This window comes from Callospermophilus lateralis, chromosome 2, assembly GCF_048772815.1.
Source record: "Callospermophilus lateralis isolate mCalLat2 chromosome 2, mCalLat2.hap1, whole genome shotgun sequence".
NCBI classification, from domain to species: domain Eukaryota; kingdom Metazoa; phylum Chordata; class Mammalia; order Rodentia; family Sciuridae; genus Callospermophilus; species Callospermophilus lateralis.
In genome coordinates, this window is record NC_135306.1 from 77756148 (window position 1) to 77778887 (window position 22740).

Genomic DNA, 22740 nt, shown 5'->3' on the forward strand with positions numbered 1-22740 from the left:
AGGTAAGGATGGAGGTAAGCAAGGCAATCTTTTCCTTTCAGGGCTTTTGAAATTCTTATCCTGATTTTAACCTTCTTTAACATCAAACTTTCAAAGATTTCTGGGTGTTATTTAGAACACAAGAATCATCACTGTCCTTAAGTGGCACTTAGAATAAAACAGACCTCACCGTGGCCTGCTGGGCCTAACTTCTCTGGATCATCCTCTCCTCTGTGATGTCTTCTGATGCTCCCCCACACTGTTCCTTCCAAATTCAGCACCCAGATCTCTCGTGTACAGTGTCACAGCAAGCTTCTCCTCCTTTGGTATCTATGTGTGTGCTATTCTGTCTAGAACAATTCTCTCTTGTCTACTTTTGCTTAAGGCATTAATCAGAGTATTTTCTTTTTTGAAGAAGCCCTTCCGGACCACCCTATGGCTAGTCTAAATTTCAGCCTTTCATTTATTGCCTTTGTAATATATCACCATTTGCAATTGCTGTATTAATTTTTACTAACATCATAATTTATAACTTATTTATTTTATGTCTTCTAACTAGAACTAGTACTCTGTAAGGGTATGGTCTTTAAAGATCTGCCCTTTTTCTTGTATTCTTAGTGTCTTGGGCCCAGAAGAGTACTTGGCACAAAGTTGGGAATCATTGTGTAAACCTTATGCTTTTTTAATTAAAAAATTATGTGCTACACACACCTGCCCCAGCTTCTACTATTAGACCTGATGTATCACTCCAGAGTCATTTGTCAAATTTCAGTGAAGTATAGGGGATGCAGGTCTAGACCTCACTAATGCTATCATAACTCAGGGTTCTTTTAGGCTTTAGAGACTGCAGTTAAAGCATAACTTCTGAAGAGGACACTAAGCCAAGAGGGGAGGTAGAGATGTAGACTGGAAGTATGCTCTGAAATGTTTGCATCTGTAGAAATGGAATGTCTCTTGCCCAACATTAAGGCTTGAGAAAATACCTGTTACCCTCTTTCCAAAGTGAGTAAGTAAGGAGCAGAGGAGAAAGCCTTCAACTTCCCAGATTGGTTTTCTGGCAAAGGCTTGACAATTGGCTTTTTATTTTGGAATAAGAACAAAAGGAAGGGTGGCGTGTCAGCTACTTCATCTAGTTACCTCAGTTTTCTTGACACTGTTTTGCTCTTAAAACAACCATAAACTGAGTAGTTTAAACAATAGAAATTTCTTCTCACAGTTCTGCAAGATGGTAGTTCATGATAAAGATGCCACTGGTTAAGTGTCTGATGAGGACCTGTTTTCTGGCTCATAGATGGTGCCTTCTAGTTGTGTTCTCATTGGTGGAAAGGGCAGAGGAACTTCTGTGGGTCTCTCTTATAAGCATGTCAATTCCATTCATAGGCTCCTTCCTCAACCTAATGTCTCCCAAAACTTCCCCTTTGGGATTTGGGTTTTAACATAAGAATGTTGGTGGGACACAAACATTCAGACCATAAAAATGATGATTCTGTAGGACGAATGCCCTTGTCTCTACTTTGGTATGAAGATTAAGACCTGGAGGTGGGTTGACTTGCCCAGAGTCTCACAGTTGATAAATGTTAGAGTTAAAAATTAAAACCAGAGCATTCTCTAGAGCACAGGCCTATTTCATCCCATCCCCTTTCCTCTATACTCTAAGGATGTAAAGCAGGAGCCTTATTCACTTTTGTGTCCTCAATGTCTAGCATATTGCCAGAGTAGACTAGACTACAGAGTAGCCATTCAGTTCAAGTTGTAGGTTTTAACTGACATTACAGTCCCAGACTGTGCTTGCAAAGTCTTGGTTATTCAGATGGAGAAATAAACCTCATTTTCTATCTACCAGCTAGTATTGAAAGAATTTATTCTTAATCATTCCCACCTAGTGGTCTGGGTGCCCTTATAAATGCTGCTCACGACCTCTCTGATCCATTATTTATTTACAGCAGAGGGATGTCAGTGGGTATCTGTTTTGGCAAATTTTGTCAGTGACTTAAACATCTGTGACTTAACATTTGATTAATACCATTCTCATGGATCGTTTCTTTGAAAGCACTAGATTGTGAGATCTTCTGCATTTTGATTACTGCTTCCTGGGTACTTAGAAACCACAGAACTCACAAGATAGACTGTTGACTGTGTTAGCAAGAGGGATACCTTGGGATATGACAGGAGAATTCCTATGGGCACATGTGAAGAGAGAGAAAGACCAGAGTACAAAAATCATATGTGTGTTTTGAATTGTTTTCATCTTCATTCATTGTGCAAACATTAATTGCATTGTCCTTGCATTGTAAAATGAAGGGTTTCCATCAAGCTGTATTTAGTATTTAACAGCAAAAGCATAAACAAACACTGAGCTAGTGTTCTTTCTCTTCTAATAAAATAGTGATTGATTAAATGGTGTCCACTTCATTTTTCTATGTGGTGAGTGAGAGTATTTTTCTTCCAGTTCATTTTGAGCAGGCCGCTATTACCGCACCATTTAGCTCAATGCCAAATTGCAGTTGGCTCCATTCAGTTCTGTTTACTGAGTAGTGCTGTAGTGATTAAATGTCACTGGGTACACTGAGTATACAAAAGTAATTAACCTAAAAGGACATGTTATAGAATAAGGGTCAACAACCTCTTTAGCCCATAGTGCCACCAGCAAGACTAAGTATTGACAGAGATATTGCTGACAGGGCTGGGGCAGAGTGAGGGATATGTAAAAGGGAAAGGAGAGAAACAAATGGCAGTGAAGTAGGAAGGAAAAGGTCAAGAAGCAGGAGTACTTACACTTATCTGGGATGGCAAGTAGAATGGAGTCTAAGATATTTTTCATCAACCTTTATAATTTAGCTCTCTGACCTATAATTGTTTGGGGAGAGGATGAGAGAATAGACCACAACTTGAATTCCCTATCGTTCTTTCAGCACTGGTTAGTGGAGTGTTCTTTCCTGGTTAAACCAGAGTAATCTTGACACTTGCTTAGTGAATCAGATTGTTCTTGCAGTGTTTTGTATATATTGTCAGACCCTTACATTTTTAGATCTAGTTGTCATGCTATTGCTTGAAATAATTTCTTTAGAATGATTTTGATATAGACTCTAAGGGTCTTATTCCTCAGTATATTGAAGTCACTGCAGTCACAACTGATATTAATGCTTTATGTTGCTTTACATAAAGGATGTGGTAACTTAACTACCCAGGGCGGGGGCGGGGGGGACTGGGAGTGCTGAGAATTTTTCTTTTTACCACATACTTCTTGGGAATAAACATTGCCAGGAAATCTCCAGGGACCTCTTTTCTATAAATGTATGACACAGAAAAAATGCTGATGGCAGCATTCTTCCTGTAGTGGGTCTGTCAGGGAAGGTTCCTTTAAATCTTGTCTTCTGTAAATCTTGTCTTTTCACTGGTCAGTTTTCAGGAAGATTTGATTCTCCCTGGTCACAGACAGCTGGCGAATGCATGATGAGAAATAAGGAAGAGAGAGGGACAACAAGTTGAAAGTAGTCTCTCTTTCACTAAAGATTTATTACTTTTAGAAGAAAGAATAAATTAGTGGCTTTGATACATTTATTCAACAACAATGTTTACTGTATATGCAGGCAGAGGACGAGCCTGAAGCAGACCTTGGAGTGGGATCTGTACTCTCAATTGGTGGAGAGGCAACAGGGAAAGGCATGGAGTTGGACTCAGCTGCTCTACCTGGCACTATTCTGACACACCTGTTTTAGTCTTTTTTTATTTATTTATTTTTTTTTAAACACTGTTTCCTCTTACTGTCTTTTAGCATGGTCTTGAAAATTGTTTGTCATCCTGTCACTTCCAAAATCACCACCTTGAAGGCTTTTTCCTTTGGTTTGTATATACATCCTTCATATACCACACACAGCTGTGTTACTACAAGAGTCAGTATAGTGAGTATTGAGAATACAAGGAAAGAAGATAAAATAGTACATGCCTTTGGGAGTGCATAATTTCAAATTGCAATATAACAAAAATAATATGAGAATGAGTTAAAAGTATGCATAAACAGCTCATACTTTGTGCTCTTTTTTTGTTGTTGTTCAACAGCTGTTAATTAAGTCATTAAAATGTCGGACTGCCATGGTGATCAAAGCAGGCATGGTCCCTGTCTTCACAGAGCTTCCCATCAACGAAGAGCAAATAAAATACTGGCAGTGATAAAAATGCTAGGAAGGACACACAAAAACCTATTGATAGGGATTTAGAGGTGGGATTCTTGGTTAACATCACAGATGAAGCCTTTCTGAGAATGTCACATATAAACTGTGACTGAAAAGATGTTAGGCCAGAGAAGAAAGTTTTTCACAAAAGCCTGAACAAAGACTCTGAGGGATTAAAAAAAAAAAAAATTTGGATGAGATTGGAAGTAGACAAACATGGATCAGATCATGCTTGTACTCCTATTAAGGGCTAAGTACTTGTTTAATGGGTGTTGAGTTCCATTATAACTTTAAGAACTTTTGGACTTAGAAGCCACAAGTGGCTTTTCCAGTCACAGAAATGTAGCTGGTCCAAATTGAGATGTGCTATAAGTATGAAGTAGATACCAGGTTTTTATTTTTTTATTTATTTTTTTATTGGTTATTCAAAACATTACAAAACTCTTGACATATCATATTTCATACATTCGATTCAAGTGGGTTATGAACTCCTATTTTTACCCCAAATACAGATTGCAGAATCACATCGATTACACATCCACATTTTTACATAATGCCATATTAGTAACTGTTGTATTCTGCTACCTTTCCTATCCTCTACTATCCCCCGTCCCCTCCCATCTTCTCTCTCTACCCCATCTGTTGTAATTTAATTCTTTCCCTTGTTTTTTTTTCCCCTTCCCCCTCACAACCTCTTATATGTAATTTTGTATAACAATGAGGGTCTCCTTCCATTTCCATGCAATTTCCCTTTTCTCTCCCTTTCCCTCCCACCTCATGTCTCTGTTTAATGTTAATCTTTTCCTCCTGCTCTTCCTTCCTGCTCTGTTCTTAGTTGCTCTCATTATATCAAAGAAGACATTTGGCATTTGCTTTTTAGGGAGTGGCTAGCTTTACTTAGCATTATCTGCTCTAATGCTATCCATTTCCCTGCAAATTCCATGATTTTGTCATTTTTTAGTGCTGTGTAATACTCCATTGTGTATAAATGCCACATTTTTTTTTATCCATTCATCTATTGAAGGACATCTGTGTTGGTTCCACAGTCTAGCTATTGTGAATTGTGCTGCTATGAACATCCATGTGGCAGTATCCCGGTAGTATGCTCTTTTAAGGTCTTCATAGTCCGAGAAGGACAATAGCTGGGTCAAATGGTGGATCCATTCCCAGCTTTCCCAGGAATCTCCATACTGCTTTCCAAATTGACCGCACCAATTTGCAGTCCCACCAGCAATGTACAAGAGTACCCTTTCCCCACATCCTCACCAGCACTTGTTGTTGTTTGACTTCATAATGGCTGCTAATCTTACAGGAGTGAGATGGTATCTTAGGGTGGTTTTGATTTGCATTTCTCTGACTGCTAGAGATGGTGAGCATTTTTTCTTGTACTTGTTGATTGATTGTATGTCATCCTCTGAGAAGTGTCTGTTCAGGTCTTTGGCCCATTTGTTGATTGGGTTATTTGTTATCTTATTGTTTAATTTTTTGAGTTCTTTGTATATTCTGGATATTAGGGCTCTATCTGAAGTGTGAGGAGTAAAAATTTGTTCCCAGGATGTAGGCTCCCTATTTACCTCTCTTATTGTTTCTCTTGCTGAGAAAAAAACGTTTTAGTTTGAGTAAGTCCCATTTGTTGATTCTAGTTATTAACTCTTGTGCTATGGGTGTCCTATTAAGGAATTTGGAGCCCAACCCCACAATATGTAGATCAGAGCTAACTTTTTCTTCTATCAGGTGCAGTCTCTGATTTGATATCAAGCTCTTTGATCCATTTTGAGTTAACTTTTGTGCATGGCAAGAGAAAGGGATTCAGTTTCATTTTGTTGCATATGGATTTCCAGTTTTCCCAGCACCATTTGTTGAAGATGCTATCCTTCCTCCATTGCATGCTTTTAGCCCCTTTATCAAATATAAGAAAGTTGTAATTTTGTGGATTGGTCTCTGTGTCCTCTATTCTGTACCATTGGTCCACCCGCCTGTTTTGGTACCAGTACCATGCTGTTTTTGTTACTATTGCTCTGTAGTACAGTTTGAAATCGATACCAGATTTTTATAAAGGGACATAAAATATCAGTAATCTTGATATATATGATTAAATATATGATTAAAATTAATTTTACCTATTCATTTTACATTTTTAAATATCTGTTAGAAAAATGAAAAATACATGTGCAGCTCACATTATATTTGTCAATTCTGTTGTAAAGAGTAACTCATTTTAATATTGAAGGACCTTAAGACCAAATAAAAGCTATAACTGATCATTGAAAACTATTTAGCCATTTTGTGATTGGATGGATGAAGACCTGGAACCTTAAAATTGCTAGGCAGCCTTGCTTTAAAGGGATGCATTGTTATTTCCTTTTCTCTTCTTGCTGAATCACCCTCAGCTATTATAGAGTATATTTGCATACATAATACATAAGAATATATATGAGGTTCTGTGGAGTTAACACTCTTTGGAAGAAAAAATGTTGAGCCTTTGAAATTGATTAAAACAGTTTATTGGAAACAGTGGCAAAATGAAAAGACTTCATTTTCCAATAAATTTTAATAGTTACTAAAATGAGGATTCTGGTCCATTAAGATGTATCTTGCCAAGTCTTAAAGCTTAATCACTTATTTTTTTTGAACCACTACACTACATCAGCTTTTTTCAAAGCAGTTGTTAGAATTATGTTGATATTTTGACAAAAAACACAGTGTAGGAATAGGTCTTCCAAAAAAATTCAGGAGAGAAATTTTTGCCAGCCTTCCTCCACTTTTGTTTTTAGGGCAATTAAATTTATATACCCCACCATTTGCCAGTGAGACTTGGTAACTAACCTAGGTTATAAGGCAACAGGTAAATAAGGATTCTAAAGTATATTTTATAAGTGCCAGGCTGGGAGGGAAAATCCCAGAAGAAGGTGGTCAATAGTATATAATTTATACAGAGGCAAGACATAAGACTCACAGATTCCATATTAATGAGGTCAGGGAATTCTTGGGAGGGGACAAAAGCACATAGAGTGTTTGGCTTTTTGCAAACTTTGAGAGTTCCTTTGGATTGAAGGACAGGAAATAACTTTGGTCAATTAGATAATTTAAAAGATGTATGCAATATAAAATTTTTGCACTTTGTTGATTTTTATCACCATTTCTGGTAGACTGTTAATACTATACCATCAGAAGTGAAATTACTTGGTTAATTCAGCTTGTGTCTTGGATTCTCACTTCCATAACAGTGAGGAGTACTTGTTTCCTCTCATTTCTTCAGTTCTTTCCTCATGTGGCCCACAGCTTGGACTGCATGCAGACTGTAGAGAGGGAAACTAAACTGTGTACACAAGAATCAAGCTTCTATCTTTGGTGTCAAAGCATCATGTTCCAGCAGCTGAACTTGCCAGCCTAAGTAACTGTATTTAATGAAATTTTTGGGGCAATGCCAACAGCTTTATTCCAGGAAGAGGAAAATAACAGTCAAGAATCCCCAAGAGGACATTAAGATAACGTTCTAATTTAAAATCAATTTTATTGATACCTTATAAATTATTAGGGCATTTTATCCTGGACAAAGTAATGCATAGTGCTGAGGCCACTAAAAGAAAACATGAATGACTGAATATTGAAGGGAAGTAAGATGTTTGTAAGATGATGGAGGGCAAGGTGTAGATTTCATTTAAATTTATGTTTCTGTATTTAGTAGATACTCAGTAAATACTTGTGTAAATTAGCACATAAGTGAACTAAAATTAAACAGTGGTTCCCACATTTTCCAGTGAGGAATAGAACTCTTCATGGGGGCTTATAATATGCTGAGTACTGTGCTTCACAACATGATCTCCTTAATCCTCTCAACAACCTTGAACTGCCACTATTGTCATCTTATCCACTGGGAAATGGAAGCTTTAGAAAGATTCAGTAACTTGTCCAAGATCATACAATACCAGCACTGTCTGACTTCATTACTCAGAGCATGAGAATTATAGGTATTGCCTCTCAATCAGTCCTCTGTGAGTTCTTCTGGTTAGATAATATTTTGGTTATCTGCAAAAGAAACTTATCTTGACCCAAGTTTGTATTGCTTGAAGATATGCAGAAATACAATAATTTAATACAATAATAGAACATTTTAAAGAATACATTATTTATGAAAGGTTACAGAGGATGAAACAGTAAAGAACAAAGTTATTATTTCATATGGAGATTATATTAAATATTTTTTAACAAGGGCAGATCTTCAGAAAGTTCCAATCATTTTTTAAAATGAGTTTTGATTTATGCTAATATGAAAAAAGCAAATTCTTTGAGGGTTATATACAGATTATGCTTTTAATGACTTCCTTAATCAAGCAGGTTATAAGGAAGGTCTTACTATAATAATCAGTAAACTGACACAGTCACTGAACTCAAAAGTCCTGCCATAGTCACCTTTCAATAGCAGCATGCTATAAATTTTAGATAAACTTACATAAATTTGCATGCATTGTGAGTTGACATGTGAGACTTTTGTGTTTTGACCAAATAATTTTCATCTTAAAGTTTTTATATTTTTCAAAATGAGAATTATTTTCACCATCTATTCTCATTGTTTCCTTAAATGAGATAATGCATATTATAATGTTTTTTAATATTTATTTTTTAGTTTTAGGTGGACACAATATATTTTATTTTTATGTGGTGCTGAGAATTGAACCCAGTGCCTCATGTATGCTAGGCAAGCGCGCTACCACTTGAGCCACATCTCCAGCCCCATGTTATAATGTTTTATCAATTATAAGGAGCTCTGTGAATGAGAATATAAACATTTTGTGTTAATACTATACAGTAAAATCTCAAAAATGCCACCAGATTATGGTACTGAGTTTGGTGTACAAAAATTTTATTAAGGCTATTACTTGTACTTCAAAATCTTTTGAAAGTATTTCCAAAATGTGTAATTCTTTGAGGACTCTTTAGTTGATTGATTATCAAAGGCCTTAATCTTCCTTGAAAGTTGACTCTGCTTAGTAGGAAGAGTACCTTGAATCCTTGTTTATCTGAAAGAATACTTTGGCCTTTCAACAAAGTCACCAATATTTATTTCTGGTCCAGACACAGGTCTTTTTTCAAAGGGGCTGCAGAGGAAATTGTGTTCGAGCACTTTGTTGTGGTGTCAGTAAAGGTTCTAGAGATCTTTAATCTTCTCTGTCCTCCCCAAGATAGCAAATGCCCCATAAATTGTTCCTGATCCAGACTAACATTGGACAGTTCCTTTACTGAATGGATCACTATAGTTAGAGTAACTATATAATTTATCATCTAAACCGGGCTAGTTTTGAGAGTAAAGGGAAGCTTGGTCAATAGATGTGGAAAGTGCAAACCAGGACTTATAGTCATGATGTCTTCTGCCTCTTCCTTATCCCCTTTATCTGTTTGAAAACTGATTTACCCTTTTGTACCTAGGAGATGGTGTTTTTGAACACCAAAGCTGATGAGCAAATAAGCCACAGTGAATGGGTTTTAGGATTCTTGATCTTGGTTGTCCACTAGACCTTTTAACATATCTGTTCAGGGAAGTCTGAGCACTGCACCTGTATGAATGAAAGCAGAATTAGCTTTATGTACATTTGAATTCAAGTTAGAAAGTCTATTGTGCAGATGGTATTTATAGCCCTGCCTCAGTGCATTATTGAACCAAAGCCTTATTAAATAGTGATTGTTGGAAGGAGTTGTATTTTGGTTAATGTCAGCCTATTGAAACCCTATTATTAATGAACTATCTGAATATTTACATTGAGGGGAAGTGCTACACAAATGCCTAGAATAGTTTACATGAGGCTTAAAATAGAAAAGCCATATTAGCTTACCATCTAGATTTTTGTAGTAAATAGAATTAGCTAGACTGCAATACACAAGGATAGGATCAGAGTTGCTATAGCTGAGGAGACTAGGCTTGTACTTTATGTGGATTATTTTTGTTAGTCCTCAAAGCAGCCCAGGGTTGGGATGTTGTTATCCCAGACTACAGAGAGGCTAAGACTAAGCAACATCCCTACAGCTACACAGCTATTAAGTGGAAGACTCTTTACTCACGACAGTCTGACTCCAGAGAGGTTCTCTTGCCTGCTATTAAAACTTCTGCTTCTTGTTATTAAAATTAGCTAATTATATCAATACTACCTTCTTGGGGGAGGGAAATACTTTATAGAATTCTTTCACATACAAGGTCATCTTTGATCTTGAGGTGGTAGAGGAGTAGGAGTGGAGGTGTGGGACAACTTTTTCAAGTTGCCAGAGGTATCACTTTTCCAGGTGACTTGATTAGTAAAGTCTAGGATAGATTTCAAATTTGAATCTAATACTTTGTTATTTTTAAAACACTCTGGCATACAATATTAGGAATAACTGTATTTAAAAAAAAAAAACTTTTCTTGGGCTACCAATGTAATTATTTTTAAATATCCCAGTAAAAGTGTGTGGCTTTAAAAAATAAAGAACTTTCAGTAACCATTCACATTCAAGGGTGTTTTGCCTTTTTTGAATGGCCATTGCTTCTGTGACTCTCCATTTATAACATTTATGTGATCAAACTGTAATGAAAAGATTTCTGTTTAATGTTTCTAAATTTGTAAGTTTGCACAGTGTTAGCATATAGCTCCAGTAAATTTCTTTTTTTTTTAATGTTTATTTTTTAGTTATAGGTGGACACAGTATCTTTATTTTATATTTATCTGGTGCTAAGTATCGAACCAGTGCCTCACACATATTAGGCAGCACTCTACCTCTGAGCCACAACCCCAGCCGCTCCAGTAAATTTCTTATAGTAAGCAATAGAAATAACCTAACCAAGCTTTTAAAATAATAATAGAGATATTAGAGAAATAAAAATTCTAGTAAAAGCACAAACTGTCTTTATCAGTATTTACTTAATTTTTCCTATTCACATGCTCAGAAAAGATCCAGATGGATTTCCAGTGACTGAATGGTGGACTTCTAAGATTCATGATGAGAATCTGTGCCAAGTTCAATTTGATTCCAGAGCAATTATATTATTAGAACATTGCTGATTATTACCCTAGTGCCCATTGTGCAGCTTAACCCTTAAATGCTAGTGATAATTAACTACTTTTATCATTTTACTAGCAAATTCCGGGTATAACTCTGCTCTACATAAAATTCAACAATAAAACATTTGTACAATCAGAAACAACCAGCTTATGGAAAATAAGACCATTTGATTGTACATGTATGCAGGTAAATAAGCATAAGATTAAATAGACATTACCATTTAGCATTAATTTTTAAGAAAGTGTTTCATCATTTAGAAATCAATAAAAAAGGGGCAGAGCTTCCATGTTACCAATCCCAGGGAAAACCATTATGCATATCTTAACTGTAGTGAATGGCATCTGTTCTGTGGCATTGTTCTTCCAGTGGACCTCTGCAGTGTGTCACATGAATTTTGGATTAAGATTGAAGAATGTGTTACAGGGGATGTTCAGTCATTTGTGTTCAAAAATATTTTTAGGCAGTTCTCTGGTGCTCACTATGCTGGGTGCCTCCACCCTCAGAGAATCCACAGCCTGAGGTGAGAAGTGGCCTTGTAAACAAACAGCATTTGTTGCACATGCTCTATTCCTTGAGTGAAAGAAATGTTAAGGAAACAAAGAGGACTGATTAATTCTGACAGCATCAGAGGAAGCTTTGAAAAGTGGCATTAGAGTTGTTTATTATGGGTAAGGATGATTTCAAAAGACATACTGAGTGAAAGGGCATTTCCATAAGCCAGGGTAAAAGGCTGTGGATGTGGTGAACATACATATATCTCTCTGGGGAGCACAGGCTGTCAGCAGTGATATGGGAGACAAGGTCAGTAGATTGGGGTGTGGAGTGAGGACTTTGTAAAACTTCTGTAAAATATTCAGAAATTTATCCTATGGATGGTAGGAAACTGTCCTTATTAAGGAGGAGTAAGGATAAGTGGTTGAATATGTCTTTGATAAATATAAATTTCAGACATATGGAGGACAGACTCAAGAGGGATAAACTAGATATCACAGGCATGACATGGGGTGCAGTAACTCGTGGATACTGTTTGTGTGCAGGCTTTCAAAGGTCATAAAAAACCTGATTGATTGGGTTGTGATATGAAAGCAAAGTAGGGGCATTGAACCAAGGCTTGGGATGAGGTTTGCAACTCAGGGGAGAGAGAAAAGTAAAGTAGTCTACTTTTAAAAGTTGTTAGAGCCTGAGGAGATGTAACTCAGTGGTACTATTTGCCTAGCATGTCTGAAGCACTGTGTTCCACACTGAGCTCCAAAAAATAAATTATATAAATAAATCAATACATAGTAAAAATTGAAATTTATTTAAATTGTGTGGTTTTACAGAAAGCATACAAAATAATGCCCCAGAGTCTTTTCTGATACTTAGCTTAAAGTCTAGTAGGGTTAGTTATAAGGTTTGGTGAGTGTACTTTTAGAGTGTTCATATAAAATATTGTGGGGCTGGCACATTGGGGACAGATTCAAAAGATACATAGTCCTTAACAGTGGGTACCCACTCTTTGGTCCCATCTTCCTCTTCCATTAAACACCCACCCTCTAACAACATGTTTTGAAAGTTTAGAAATGCCCAGCAAGTATGTGGCATCATGCTTCAGTGGAAATAAAATGGAACTTACATACAAACATTCTAGAAATCGAACTGTCTTCAATAGTTAATTTAAAGGCCCTCATAATCTTTGTATATCTTTATGAATGTTAATTATTACCAATCAAATAAGATAAAGCAAAAAGTTTTCAAGAGTTAGTTTTATATGAGATAAGTAAAGTTGTAAGTGAGGAGAGCTTTAGTGAAAAATTTTCTGAATTGATTTTGGATGCCAGGCAAAGATGTTCTCATGGTGATTTTCTTCTTCTTCCTAGAACGTTTTTCTTTAGATATTTTATTTCCAAATATTTTTTCTCCTACTCTCCAGAAATAGTCCATTCTTAACCAGGCTGGGTTAATTTCACCCTTGGGAGTTCTGCCCTTGTGCCCCTCTGAGGGACTTTGCTACTCATGCCTTTACTATCCGTCCTTAACAGGGCAGTCCTGCTCCAGACCTGGCTCCCTCTCACACCTCACTTTTATTTAGCTCTTCTGTTGATCCGTAACATAGTCACTAGCTAATGGTAGTTCCAGTTTTATCTTCTTTATCCATGGTTTTCAGTTTTCATACCATCCAAATATGCTCAGTAAACCATCTGAACTTCATGGCAAAGAGAAACATTATCTGGCTTCAGATTTCCTTGCTGGTGTTCGTTTTCTGTTGGGGACTTCTCCAGCTGGGAGCTTCTTGAAAGAGCATGGATAAAGGAAGATGGCCTCAGACTGATCTCCCCAGGCATGGGCCCTTTTTTCTACTATGAAAGCCTGTGTGTTCTTCTCAGGTTTCCAGAGATTAAAATAAAAGGAGCAAGCTCTAGGAGTCAAAAAGGAATGAAGTTCATGTTTCCTGCCCCTCTGCACCTGCCAGGCTCTCAAGATGTAGGACTGAGTAAAATTCTGTAAATATGACCTTTATGTCACATGACCACCGTTTTTAGTTGCTCTGATCCCTAAAAATTACCTCTTCCTTTTTAAAGTACTGACTGTCCCATTAACCAACAAAAGTTGTCTCCTTTTCTTCTTTACCTTTTCTCCTGTGTCTATTTCCTTTCCCAACTTTGGGTTTAAACAGTATAAACACAAATGTAAGACCAAATTCATTCTAAGTTTATACTCTTCCCTGCCATTCTTTTTTTGTTTGTACTCTTCCTCCCTCTGCCTCCTCTTTTTTTATTCTTTCCCCCCATTCCCTTTCCCCTTGTATTTTTTTCATTGTTTTTCCTTGTTTGCCTTTGTTTTCTTATTGCTTTCATCTCCTGCCCTCTCTCCTGTCTCCTCTTAATAGCTTTGCAAGTATATACTGTGGAACAAAAGTTGTGGGGTGTCTCAGGCATTTAAAAAAATAAATAAAAGCTGTTAAATGGATAATCAATGTTTCTCAACCTTGCTTCCCTTTCTAATTCCAGAGCTCTTCAGTATCCCCATCAGCCAGTTTCCGAGGTGCTGAAAAGCACAGAAATTCCACAGATTACTCCTCAGAAAGCAAAAAGCAGAAAACTGAAGAGAAAGAAATAGCAGCTCGTTATGTAAGTTCATTCACCTTTGCTTTGGGGCAAGGCCAACTTGCATTGCTTTTTATCAGCAGCATCTCTACCTTTTGATTATTACCAGCCAATAGTAGTACACAGGATAATATCTTTTAAGAGAAAAAGTATTTATTGCATTTATAGCTCTGTCTCAGTTGGCTAACTGAAGTCCTGTGTGTGTATATGAGAGGACACAGTGCTTCACCCAGCAGCTAATAGGAGATTTGGGTGTTCTGTGTTATATTTGTATGTATATTTACTTTCCCCAGTGTATTTCAAGAAGGTTGAAGTTTCTGTGGTTAGCTAGAAACTCTAAGGAGAAATGTAAAATCAGAAGATTAGTTAAAATGCCTCAATAGACTCATGTGCTAAGGATGTATCAGATTTTGTGAAATTTAATTTGCAGAGATAACCAAATGTCTCTACTTTGAATTGAAACTCACTTTTCTCTAGTAGGGCTAGGTAGGTTACATAAGAAAAGGTAGAAAGCTGAATGGAAACTGGAGCCAAGGCACGGCCTATTCGCAAACTCCATGAGAAGTTGAAAATCTGGATTTTTTTCACCTCCCAGTTTATATGTCTACTTAGTCACATTTTTTAAACAGTGACAGACCAAATCATACCCATTTGTAGGCCCAATTTAGCTTGGACATGGGACTCTGTAGCCTCCATTTCAGAGTTATAAGCAAGCCATCATCCTTTTTGTTAATCTGGACAATGAAACCATTATCTACCTCTTAACATCACCATGAAGATTAAAAAAAATAATGTGTTGTAAGGTATTTAACATTGATATAGAGGAATTAATCTGGAGCCATCCAGGATCAAGCTAGCTTTTTTCTTCTTTTTGGCTGTGGGAGGAGGTAATGCTTCTCAATTGTCTGTGCAGGACAGTGATGGTGAGAAGAGTGATGACAACTTGGTGGTTGATGTTTCCAATGAGGTATGTTTATGGTAGTTCCTGCTCCTACCAAAGACTTTTTTTGTATTCATATTATTACCATCCAATTTGTGTTCTTATTTTTAAATAGATCCACTTGTTTTTACATAATAAATATGTATTACTGGTTTATATGTTATTCATTATTTTTTGTTGCTCTTCTCATCTGTGATGTACGTGACATGTCTCTCTGACCACAGTGAATCTGTGGTCAATCTATAGATCTCATTAACAACCAGCTTCAAGTTTAATAGGGTTTTGATTTTGGGTTTTGTTTTAAATAAATACCATAAATGTTATTTGAGGGAGCGGGGGGGGGGGGCTCCATACTGAATATTTTCTTTGGCATTGTCAGTGAAACTAACTGGTTACCTATTCCAGAACATTTTGTACTTTTGTTAAATGCTTTCAGCTAGAAATAACCACACCCAGGGACCCCAGTGCCATGAATATACTCTGAGCATTATTACCCTTGGTGTTCCTTTGTAGGATCCATCTTCCCCTCGGGGGAGCCCAGCACATTCCCCTAGGGAGAATGGCCTGGACAAGACTCGCCTGCTCAAGAAAGATGCCCCAATCAGCCCTGCCTCCATTGCATCCTCCAGCAGTACTCCTTCCTCCAAATCCAAAGAACTTAGCCTTGTAAGCTGCTCTTTTCCATCTTTTTATATATATATATATATATATATATATATATATAGCTAGTTTTACAGTAGTTGGGTTTGATTTTGATTTTTTTTCAATTTTTTTGTATTTTTCACATTTTTCTATAGGACTTTGATTTACAAATGTATATGTATATTCAGTGAAATTTAATTGACAAAAGTATTTTTGGAGCAGAATGAGTTTACTAACTTGTCAGCAATTCGGTGTTTGCTTTGTGAGTCTTTTTGTAAATATAGGAGAGGGATAGGGAGAAATTGAAATATGTGTTAGTCAGATGAAAAATATACACTGGGGTTAAAGAGATGGTTTTGTTGCTGTGGTTTATGGTAAACTTAGTTTGGGGCTTTGATGTGATTTTGTTGCTAGTTTTGAATTGCCAAACTACATATGGCTGCAGTAATTTTCCCTTGCTATCTAAAAAATAATCTGTCATTTATAAAAGTCTACCTTGATTCACACCACAAGTCACAAGTGCAGAATTGAACTGTTCACAAGTCAGGATAATCTCTCTATACCTGTGGCTTTGTAATGAATTGCATTTTTGCATGGTACATCTTCTTAGCAGTTATTTACTTGTAATACATCACCAAAACAAAACAAAAACCATAACTAAATGCAGTGTTCAAATAATCTTTTGGACTGGGGATATAGCTCAGTTGCTAGAGTGCTTGCCTCACGTACACAAGGCCTTGGGTTCAACCCCCAGCATCACAAAAAAAAAAAAAAAAAAAAGAAATCAAATAACCTTTTGAATTCACAGCTGAAGGAAAGGAAGTTCTACAATTTATCTGCAAATAAGGAAGATGTACCTTGCAGAAGGCTAGATTAGGGTTTGTTTTGTTTTGTGTTTTGTTTGTTTTGTTGTGTCTGTGTTCTTCTGGCCTTCTGGCCTTCTTTTTAAAATAACAACTCCTCTGAGTTTCTATGACCAGTCAAGCTCAAGTCTTTTCTAAGGGGACCTGTTAAACACAAGAAACCTCTGGTGGCAAGAATAATTCACTAAGAAGTCTAACCAGTCTTGAACCAAAAACACACCAGCAAGTTGCCCATCCGCTAGGACATCATGATTTATCTTATCTATCACCTTTCTTTAAGCCTTTGTCTACTAGAAAGGATCTTCTCTCTAGGTCCCCTTCAGTTCATGTGTTCCTGAACGTGGGTCTGATTTTTTTGCTAGATCTTTTTAATTAATGCAAGAAAAAAATCCAAGCTAAAGAACCACTTTTAGTTTTATTCTTCCTTTCTTTATTGTTTTCCCTTTACTATTTTTAATCTTAATATCATTATTTAAAACCATGTTCTCATGGCTGGTTTATTTCATTACATCTCTTGATAGAATGAAAAATCTACTACTCCTGTTTCAAAATCCAATACCCCTACTCCCCGAACTGATGCACCCACTCCAGGCAGTAACTCTACTCCTGGATTAAGGCCTGTACCTGGAAAACCACCAGGAGTGGATCCTTTGGGTGAGTAAAAAAATATGTTTTCCTATGTTATATTTATGTTTCTGCTTTTAAAGAATCTAAAGCAACTTACATAGTGTAATACATTAAAAGTACTAATAGCCAGTATTGAATGGCTGTTAGACAAAGTTATTTAACCTATGCCAAGCCATTAACCATATCTGGTGCATAGTAGGTAATCAATGCAATATGGTTAAATGGACCCCTGTGAAGGCTTGGGGAATATTAAAATTAGTTCATTTGAACTGTGGATTGTAATTTTTTAAGCATGTTAGTAAGAATGTTTTCAATATTATCTCATATTCTTCATTAATCTATTTTCTCCTTACATGTTGGTCTGCAGCATCCAGCCTAAGAACACCAATGGCTGTACCTTGTCCATATCCAACCCCATTTGGAATTGTGCCCCATGCTGGAATGAATGGAGAACTGACCAGCCCTGGAGCTGCCTATGCTGGACTGCACAACATCTCCCCGCAAATGAGTGCAGCCGCTGCTGCCGCTGCTGCTGCCGCCGCCTATGGAAGATCTCCAGTGGTACGTTTGCAGGCTGTTACAAAACAGTGTTTCAGAGCTCAGAGGATTGTCATCCATATTTGTATGTGAGTGTAGTTTGTATAATGTGAGGTATTACAGAGAGGTCTGATGTATTTGTAAATTAAGCTACATGTGATTATATCTTAAGATCTGTTTTCTTTTGGAAAGTGATTCTTCTTTTCTTTTTTTAAATTAGTATTTTGGAGATATTTAACCTATAAATTAGACATAGTGTAGTGAATGTAATTAACCTCTTGTTTTTGTCATGGACTTTAGTAATCATTAGTATAGTTTTTTTTCACCCCAAGTTTGTGACTATAATATCATAAGCATCCTGTCACTTCATCAATAAATATTTCTGTGTGTCTAAAATCTTCTATTTTCAAAGGATCTATTTCTGTATGTTTTACAAAAGATATTGAGTAGGATAAAATTATAGTTAATAGTTAATATTAACTATGTTCACTTTTTTCATTTTCCCTGGGAAATATTCTAGGTGGGGTTTGATCCACACCATCACATGCGTGTGCCAGCAATCCCTCCAAATCTGACAGGCATTCCAGGAGGAAAACCGTGAGTACCAAGCCCAGCCCCTTGTTGGCCCTTGTTGGACAACATTGGACTTTGCATATTTTCTTCCTTGCAAAGTATTTTTTATTTTCTCTTAGAACAAGAAAAGATGGGATAAAGTGGGGTCTTGTACTTTCCATTTAAAATATCAGGCTTATATATGGAAACACAAATTGCAGAGGCAGCTCGAGTAGTCAGGTCTTCTCCATGTCTATTGGTGATTTTAAGGCAGTTCTTTGTTCAGGAAGCCTTGTTATTATCTGTAAATCTGGATGCTCAAAATTTGAACATGTAGGAAAAAGACATACCAAATTTCAAAGGCTGAAACAAAATAAGGGCGGTCTGAATGCTCAGTTCTGTTTCTGGAAAAAGTGGCTTGCTCAGTTGGTTGTTTCTGTTGTAACTAGGCCTTTGAGTTATAAAAGACCAAACACAACCCACTGGTTGTTCGATGGAACATTGAACATTCCACTTGAACATTGTAATCTCACAATATCTCATTTCAGTCTTTATTTCACTTTTTTTTTTTTTTTAAACTATCCAAGCACAGTTCTCTCTGCTGATTGGCTTTATATTCCTGGATATGAAGATTTCACTATACAGTAGTGCTGGCTCTGCCTTTAAAATCCCAGCTGGCTTTACTACTACTCTGTTTTGGGAAGCATCTCCTGAAGACCCTCATTGCCTTGTTAATAATGTATATATGTTTATCTTCATCAGTTCTTTCTTTGGCATCCTCTCTGTCGATACGTGCCACATACATGGCACCTCCTCAATCTCTGTTGCTGTCCATACTAGACCTCAGTAGCAGCTTCCCTAGTGGCTTGCCTACCTCAGGACATTTACTCTATTAGTCTTTTGGCAGCACATTTTTATGCTGCTGACTGTCTCACTTCTGGTCTCTTAGATGCAATCTTTTCAGCATTCTGTCTGAAAATATCTCTTTTACCCTTCCTCCCTATTGTTCTACTCTCTTTATGCTTATTTATAACCTTTATATACTTCTCCCTGCTTAAATATTTAAGTTACGTGGTAACAAAACTTTTTATGTTCAGTTATAGAATTCCAGTACCTTACATGGTACCTAGTTCATAGTTGATGATCACGATATAAATTTATTCAAAGAATGAATGAATATGTACTGATTCCTTTTTTCTCTAGCCTCTCTTTGCTTGTTTCTTTACTGCTACGTACTTGGACACTTGGTTGTCACCTGGTATTTCCTGGGTATCCTCTTTTTTCCCCAGTGTGGTCTGCCCTCTCAGTGTTGAACATGTCTGACTTTGACCATTCTCTCTTTTCATCTGATCAATAAGCATCTTGGCTCTTCCTGTAATAAACTTCACTACAAACTCTACCCTAAACTTCCCCATTGCATCAAATGCAGTGCTGGTTCCATATCCAAGTTGCTCAGTAAATATTTGATGTATTAATAAGGGAAACAAGGCAAATTAGATGGAGTTCCTTGAGAGTTGAAGGTAAAATATCAATTACCATAAAATTCTGTGTACCTGTGTGTGTTCTGCAAATAGTTGTTGACTGGCTGACAATTCTTGTTGACCAAGAACTCTTGATATATTTGAAGGTGAAAGTTTGATTTATTTCACACGGCGACTAAATAACAAGGTCATAGGATTAATCAAATAACAACTGAAATACCTACAAGTTCCATGTGAACTGGTAAGATAAATGGAGGTGGGCCTTTAGGGAAGAGTTGCCTTCCCTTTTTTCTGGTGCTGCATATTTACCATTAAATGGTAAAGGTAATTAGAGGTTGCACCCAGAGCTAAATAAGTATATGACCACTAGAGCAGTGAAGTGAGGCTTCTTGCCTTGTTGGCTGCTGCCTTGAGGCACAGGTCTGTAATTGTTTTGTCTGTATTTAAAGAAATAGTGATAGACTTGGTTTGGGAGTTGGACTAGTGAAAACCACTATAACTTTCATGGTACTTCTGAGCCTTGTGCTGGTTCCCTTTCTCCCTCCAGTTTTGACTCTTGTATTATAAAAATTTTAACACTTTTTTGGGTAAGTTGATGGATTAGAAGAAAGTTGAGAATTTTTGTTCCTGCAAGTGATGGAGTTTCACCTAATGCATTTGGCGAACAACTCTTCACCAGGAAAACCAAAAGCATTTAATATATGTAGCTTAGTTGGTGTGGTTGACAGAATCAGGTTTCAGGAAAGTAACAGACCCAAGTTTAAATGTTGAGTAGGAAGGATGACTTTACCCACAGTTCCTTAACTTTGTCAGCTCCATTCAGTTCCTGTGTACCAGAGATGATACCTCTTCAACAGGAAGGAATGAGACTGAGCATTCTGATAATATGTACATGTTCAACACCGTTCTTGATAATGTGGTGGCTATTTAGTCACCTTCAGTATCATTTCCTGTTCTGTATATTATCAAGTTTGCCCCAGAGTATTATTAGTTTTTCAAGTACTTGTGCAAAAGAAGATACAGTGTTTTGTAGGGGGCAGAAATGATGAGGAAGATTGGATTGAATAAATTGAATTCCATATGTTCTATTACTGGTATGTCTTTATGTAACAGCATCAAAACAGAAATCCACGTTCAATTATACATGTAGAGATAATGCAGTTTCATTATAGATTATTTGGCATAAAAGAATATAACATTTATGTGACTCTCTAGATCATAAGATACAGAATTAGAATTATGAAACTTGTTTTGTGCATATTTTCAACAGAAACCCTTATAAAGTATTAGAACATAACATACTAAATCACCCAAAAGCCTCGTCACCACATATACTCAGAAGGTAACTGCCTTTCTCCACAAAGACTTAAAACAGTTGTGCATCTCTGTCTAAATAATTTTTACAAAATGAATTAGTAGATATTATCAAAACTTATAATGCATGCATGTCCCAAGTAATGAATAAAGTAGAATTTATTTGATAATTACATTAGATCCTCTTTTTTATTCAGGTGATTGGCATGATTGCACAGTTTAATCTCTGTAGAACAAAAGTGGACTTTCTTCTTTATCTGCTTCCTAAATGAGACTTAGACAGTACTAATTGTATTATGGGATATGGCATATAAATGTAGCAAAAGGTTTATGGGTTTCGGGCTGCTCATGATTCAGAAATATTTTTGTTGTTGCATTTGTTTGTTTTTATAAAGATTTTCAAAAGAAACAGGTTAAATAATAAAACCTCCAATAGCTGTGATTTTCTGGTTGACATACGGGTGATCTAATTTGGTTCTCTAGAACCAAATTTTATATTATACTATATAAAGTACAACAGTTATGCTTTTAATTGCGAATTCAAAGTCTAGTCCCATCCTATGAGGTGTTGAAAACTTGAAGATATTTCAAAGTCTGAGAGAAATTAAGGCAACATAACAACTTGTCCTCATTAATGAGGTGGAAGTAGGAAGGCCAAGAACCTTCTTTAAATATGCTTGGTCTTCATAGAAAGATGATGATTTAAATAAAACAACCTCAGTGCACAAGTTTTAAAAAGAGATAATTGCAAGTGCCTATATAGTTTGAAATATAGTTCTGTCGGAATGTCTAAACTTTTCTAAGCTGTCTTCTGCTTCCTTCACCGTATCTGTTGGATAAATTACTCTTTATTCTTGTAATTCACCTGCTGTGTGTTCACATGTATAGATGAATGCTATGTGCTTGTGGGAAAATGTGGGCCACTATTAGTCTGATTCCTTAAACCCCTCTCCCTTCAGCTTTGTTTCTGGTTATTTGTTGGACTTCTCAGCTAGACATCCTTACACCTCAAGTTCATTATATTCACCAAGTACTATAGCATATTAGGCCTCTTTCCCAATTCACCCTCAGCTTTTCCCCATAACTAATGTTTCTGATTTCCTAATTCACAGAAACTCAGTTATTGGCTCTCTTCAAATCATGTTAGTTAACTCCTACAGGATGTAACATCCACTCTTACTTCCAACTTTCATCCTTGCACTTGGACTATTTCAGGTCCCCTAGTATTCTCGCTTAGATTATCAGAACCATTATTTCTTATTTCTTATTCTTAATCAGCTTTTCATCACTGTGACACAATACTGAGATAATAGATTGATAAGAAGGAAAGAATTGTTTTAGCTCAAAGTTCCCAAGGTTTTAGTCCATCATCAGTTGGTTCCATTGTTTTTGAACCTGTACTGAGGCGTAGGATGTGATGGTGGGAACACATGATAAAGGAAGCTGCTCACTTCATGGCAGCAGGAGGCAAAGAGAGATAGGAAGGAGCCAGAATCCCAATATCTCCTCAAAGGC

The 22740-nt window shown here is 36.6% G+C and overlaps 1 protein-coding gene across 4 annotated transcripts in view; it reads left to right on the forward strand.

The window, feature by feature from the left end:
* LOC143392517 (transducin-like enhancer protein 4) overlaps positions 1-22740 on the forward strand; it is a 134988-nt gene that overhangs the window by 101280 nt on the left and 10968 nt on the right. For all 4 annotated transcript variants that reach the window (XM_076846076.2, XM_076846077.2, XM_076846078.2 and 1 more), the window contains 6 exons: positions 14174-14293; positions 15183-15236; positions 15723-15875; positions 17236-17368; positions 17709-17902; positions 18399-18475. In XM_076846076.2, coding sequence (XP_076702191.1) covers positions 14174-14293; positions 15183-15236; positions 15723-15875; positions 17236-17368; positions 17709-17902; positions 18399-18475 — 731 coding nt within the window. The remainder of the gene's footprint in view (positions 1-14173; positions 14294-15182; positions 15237-15722; positions 15876-17235; positions 17369-17708; positions 17903-18398; positions 18476-22740) is intronic.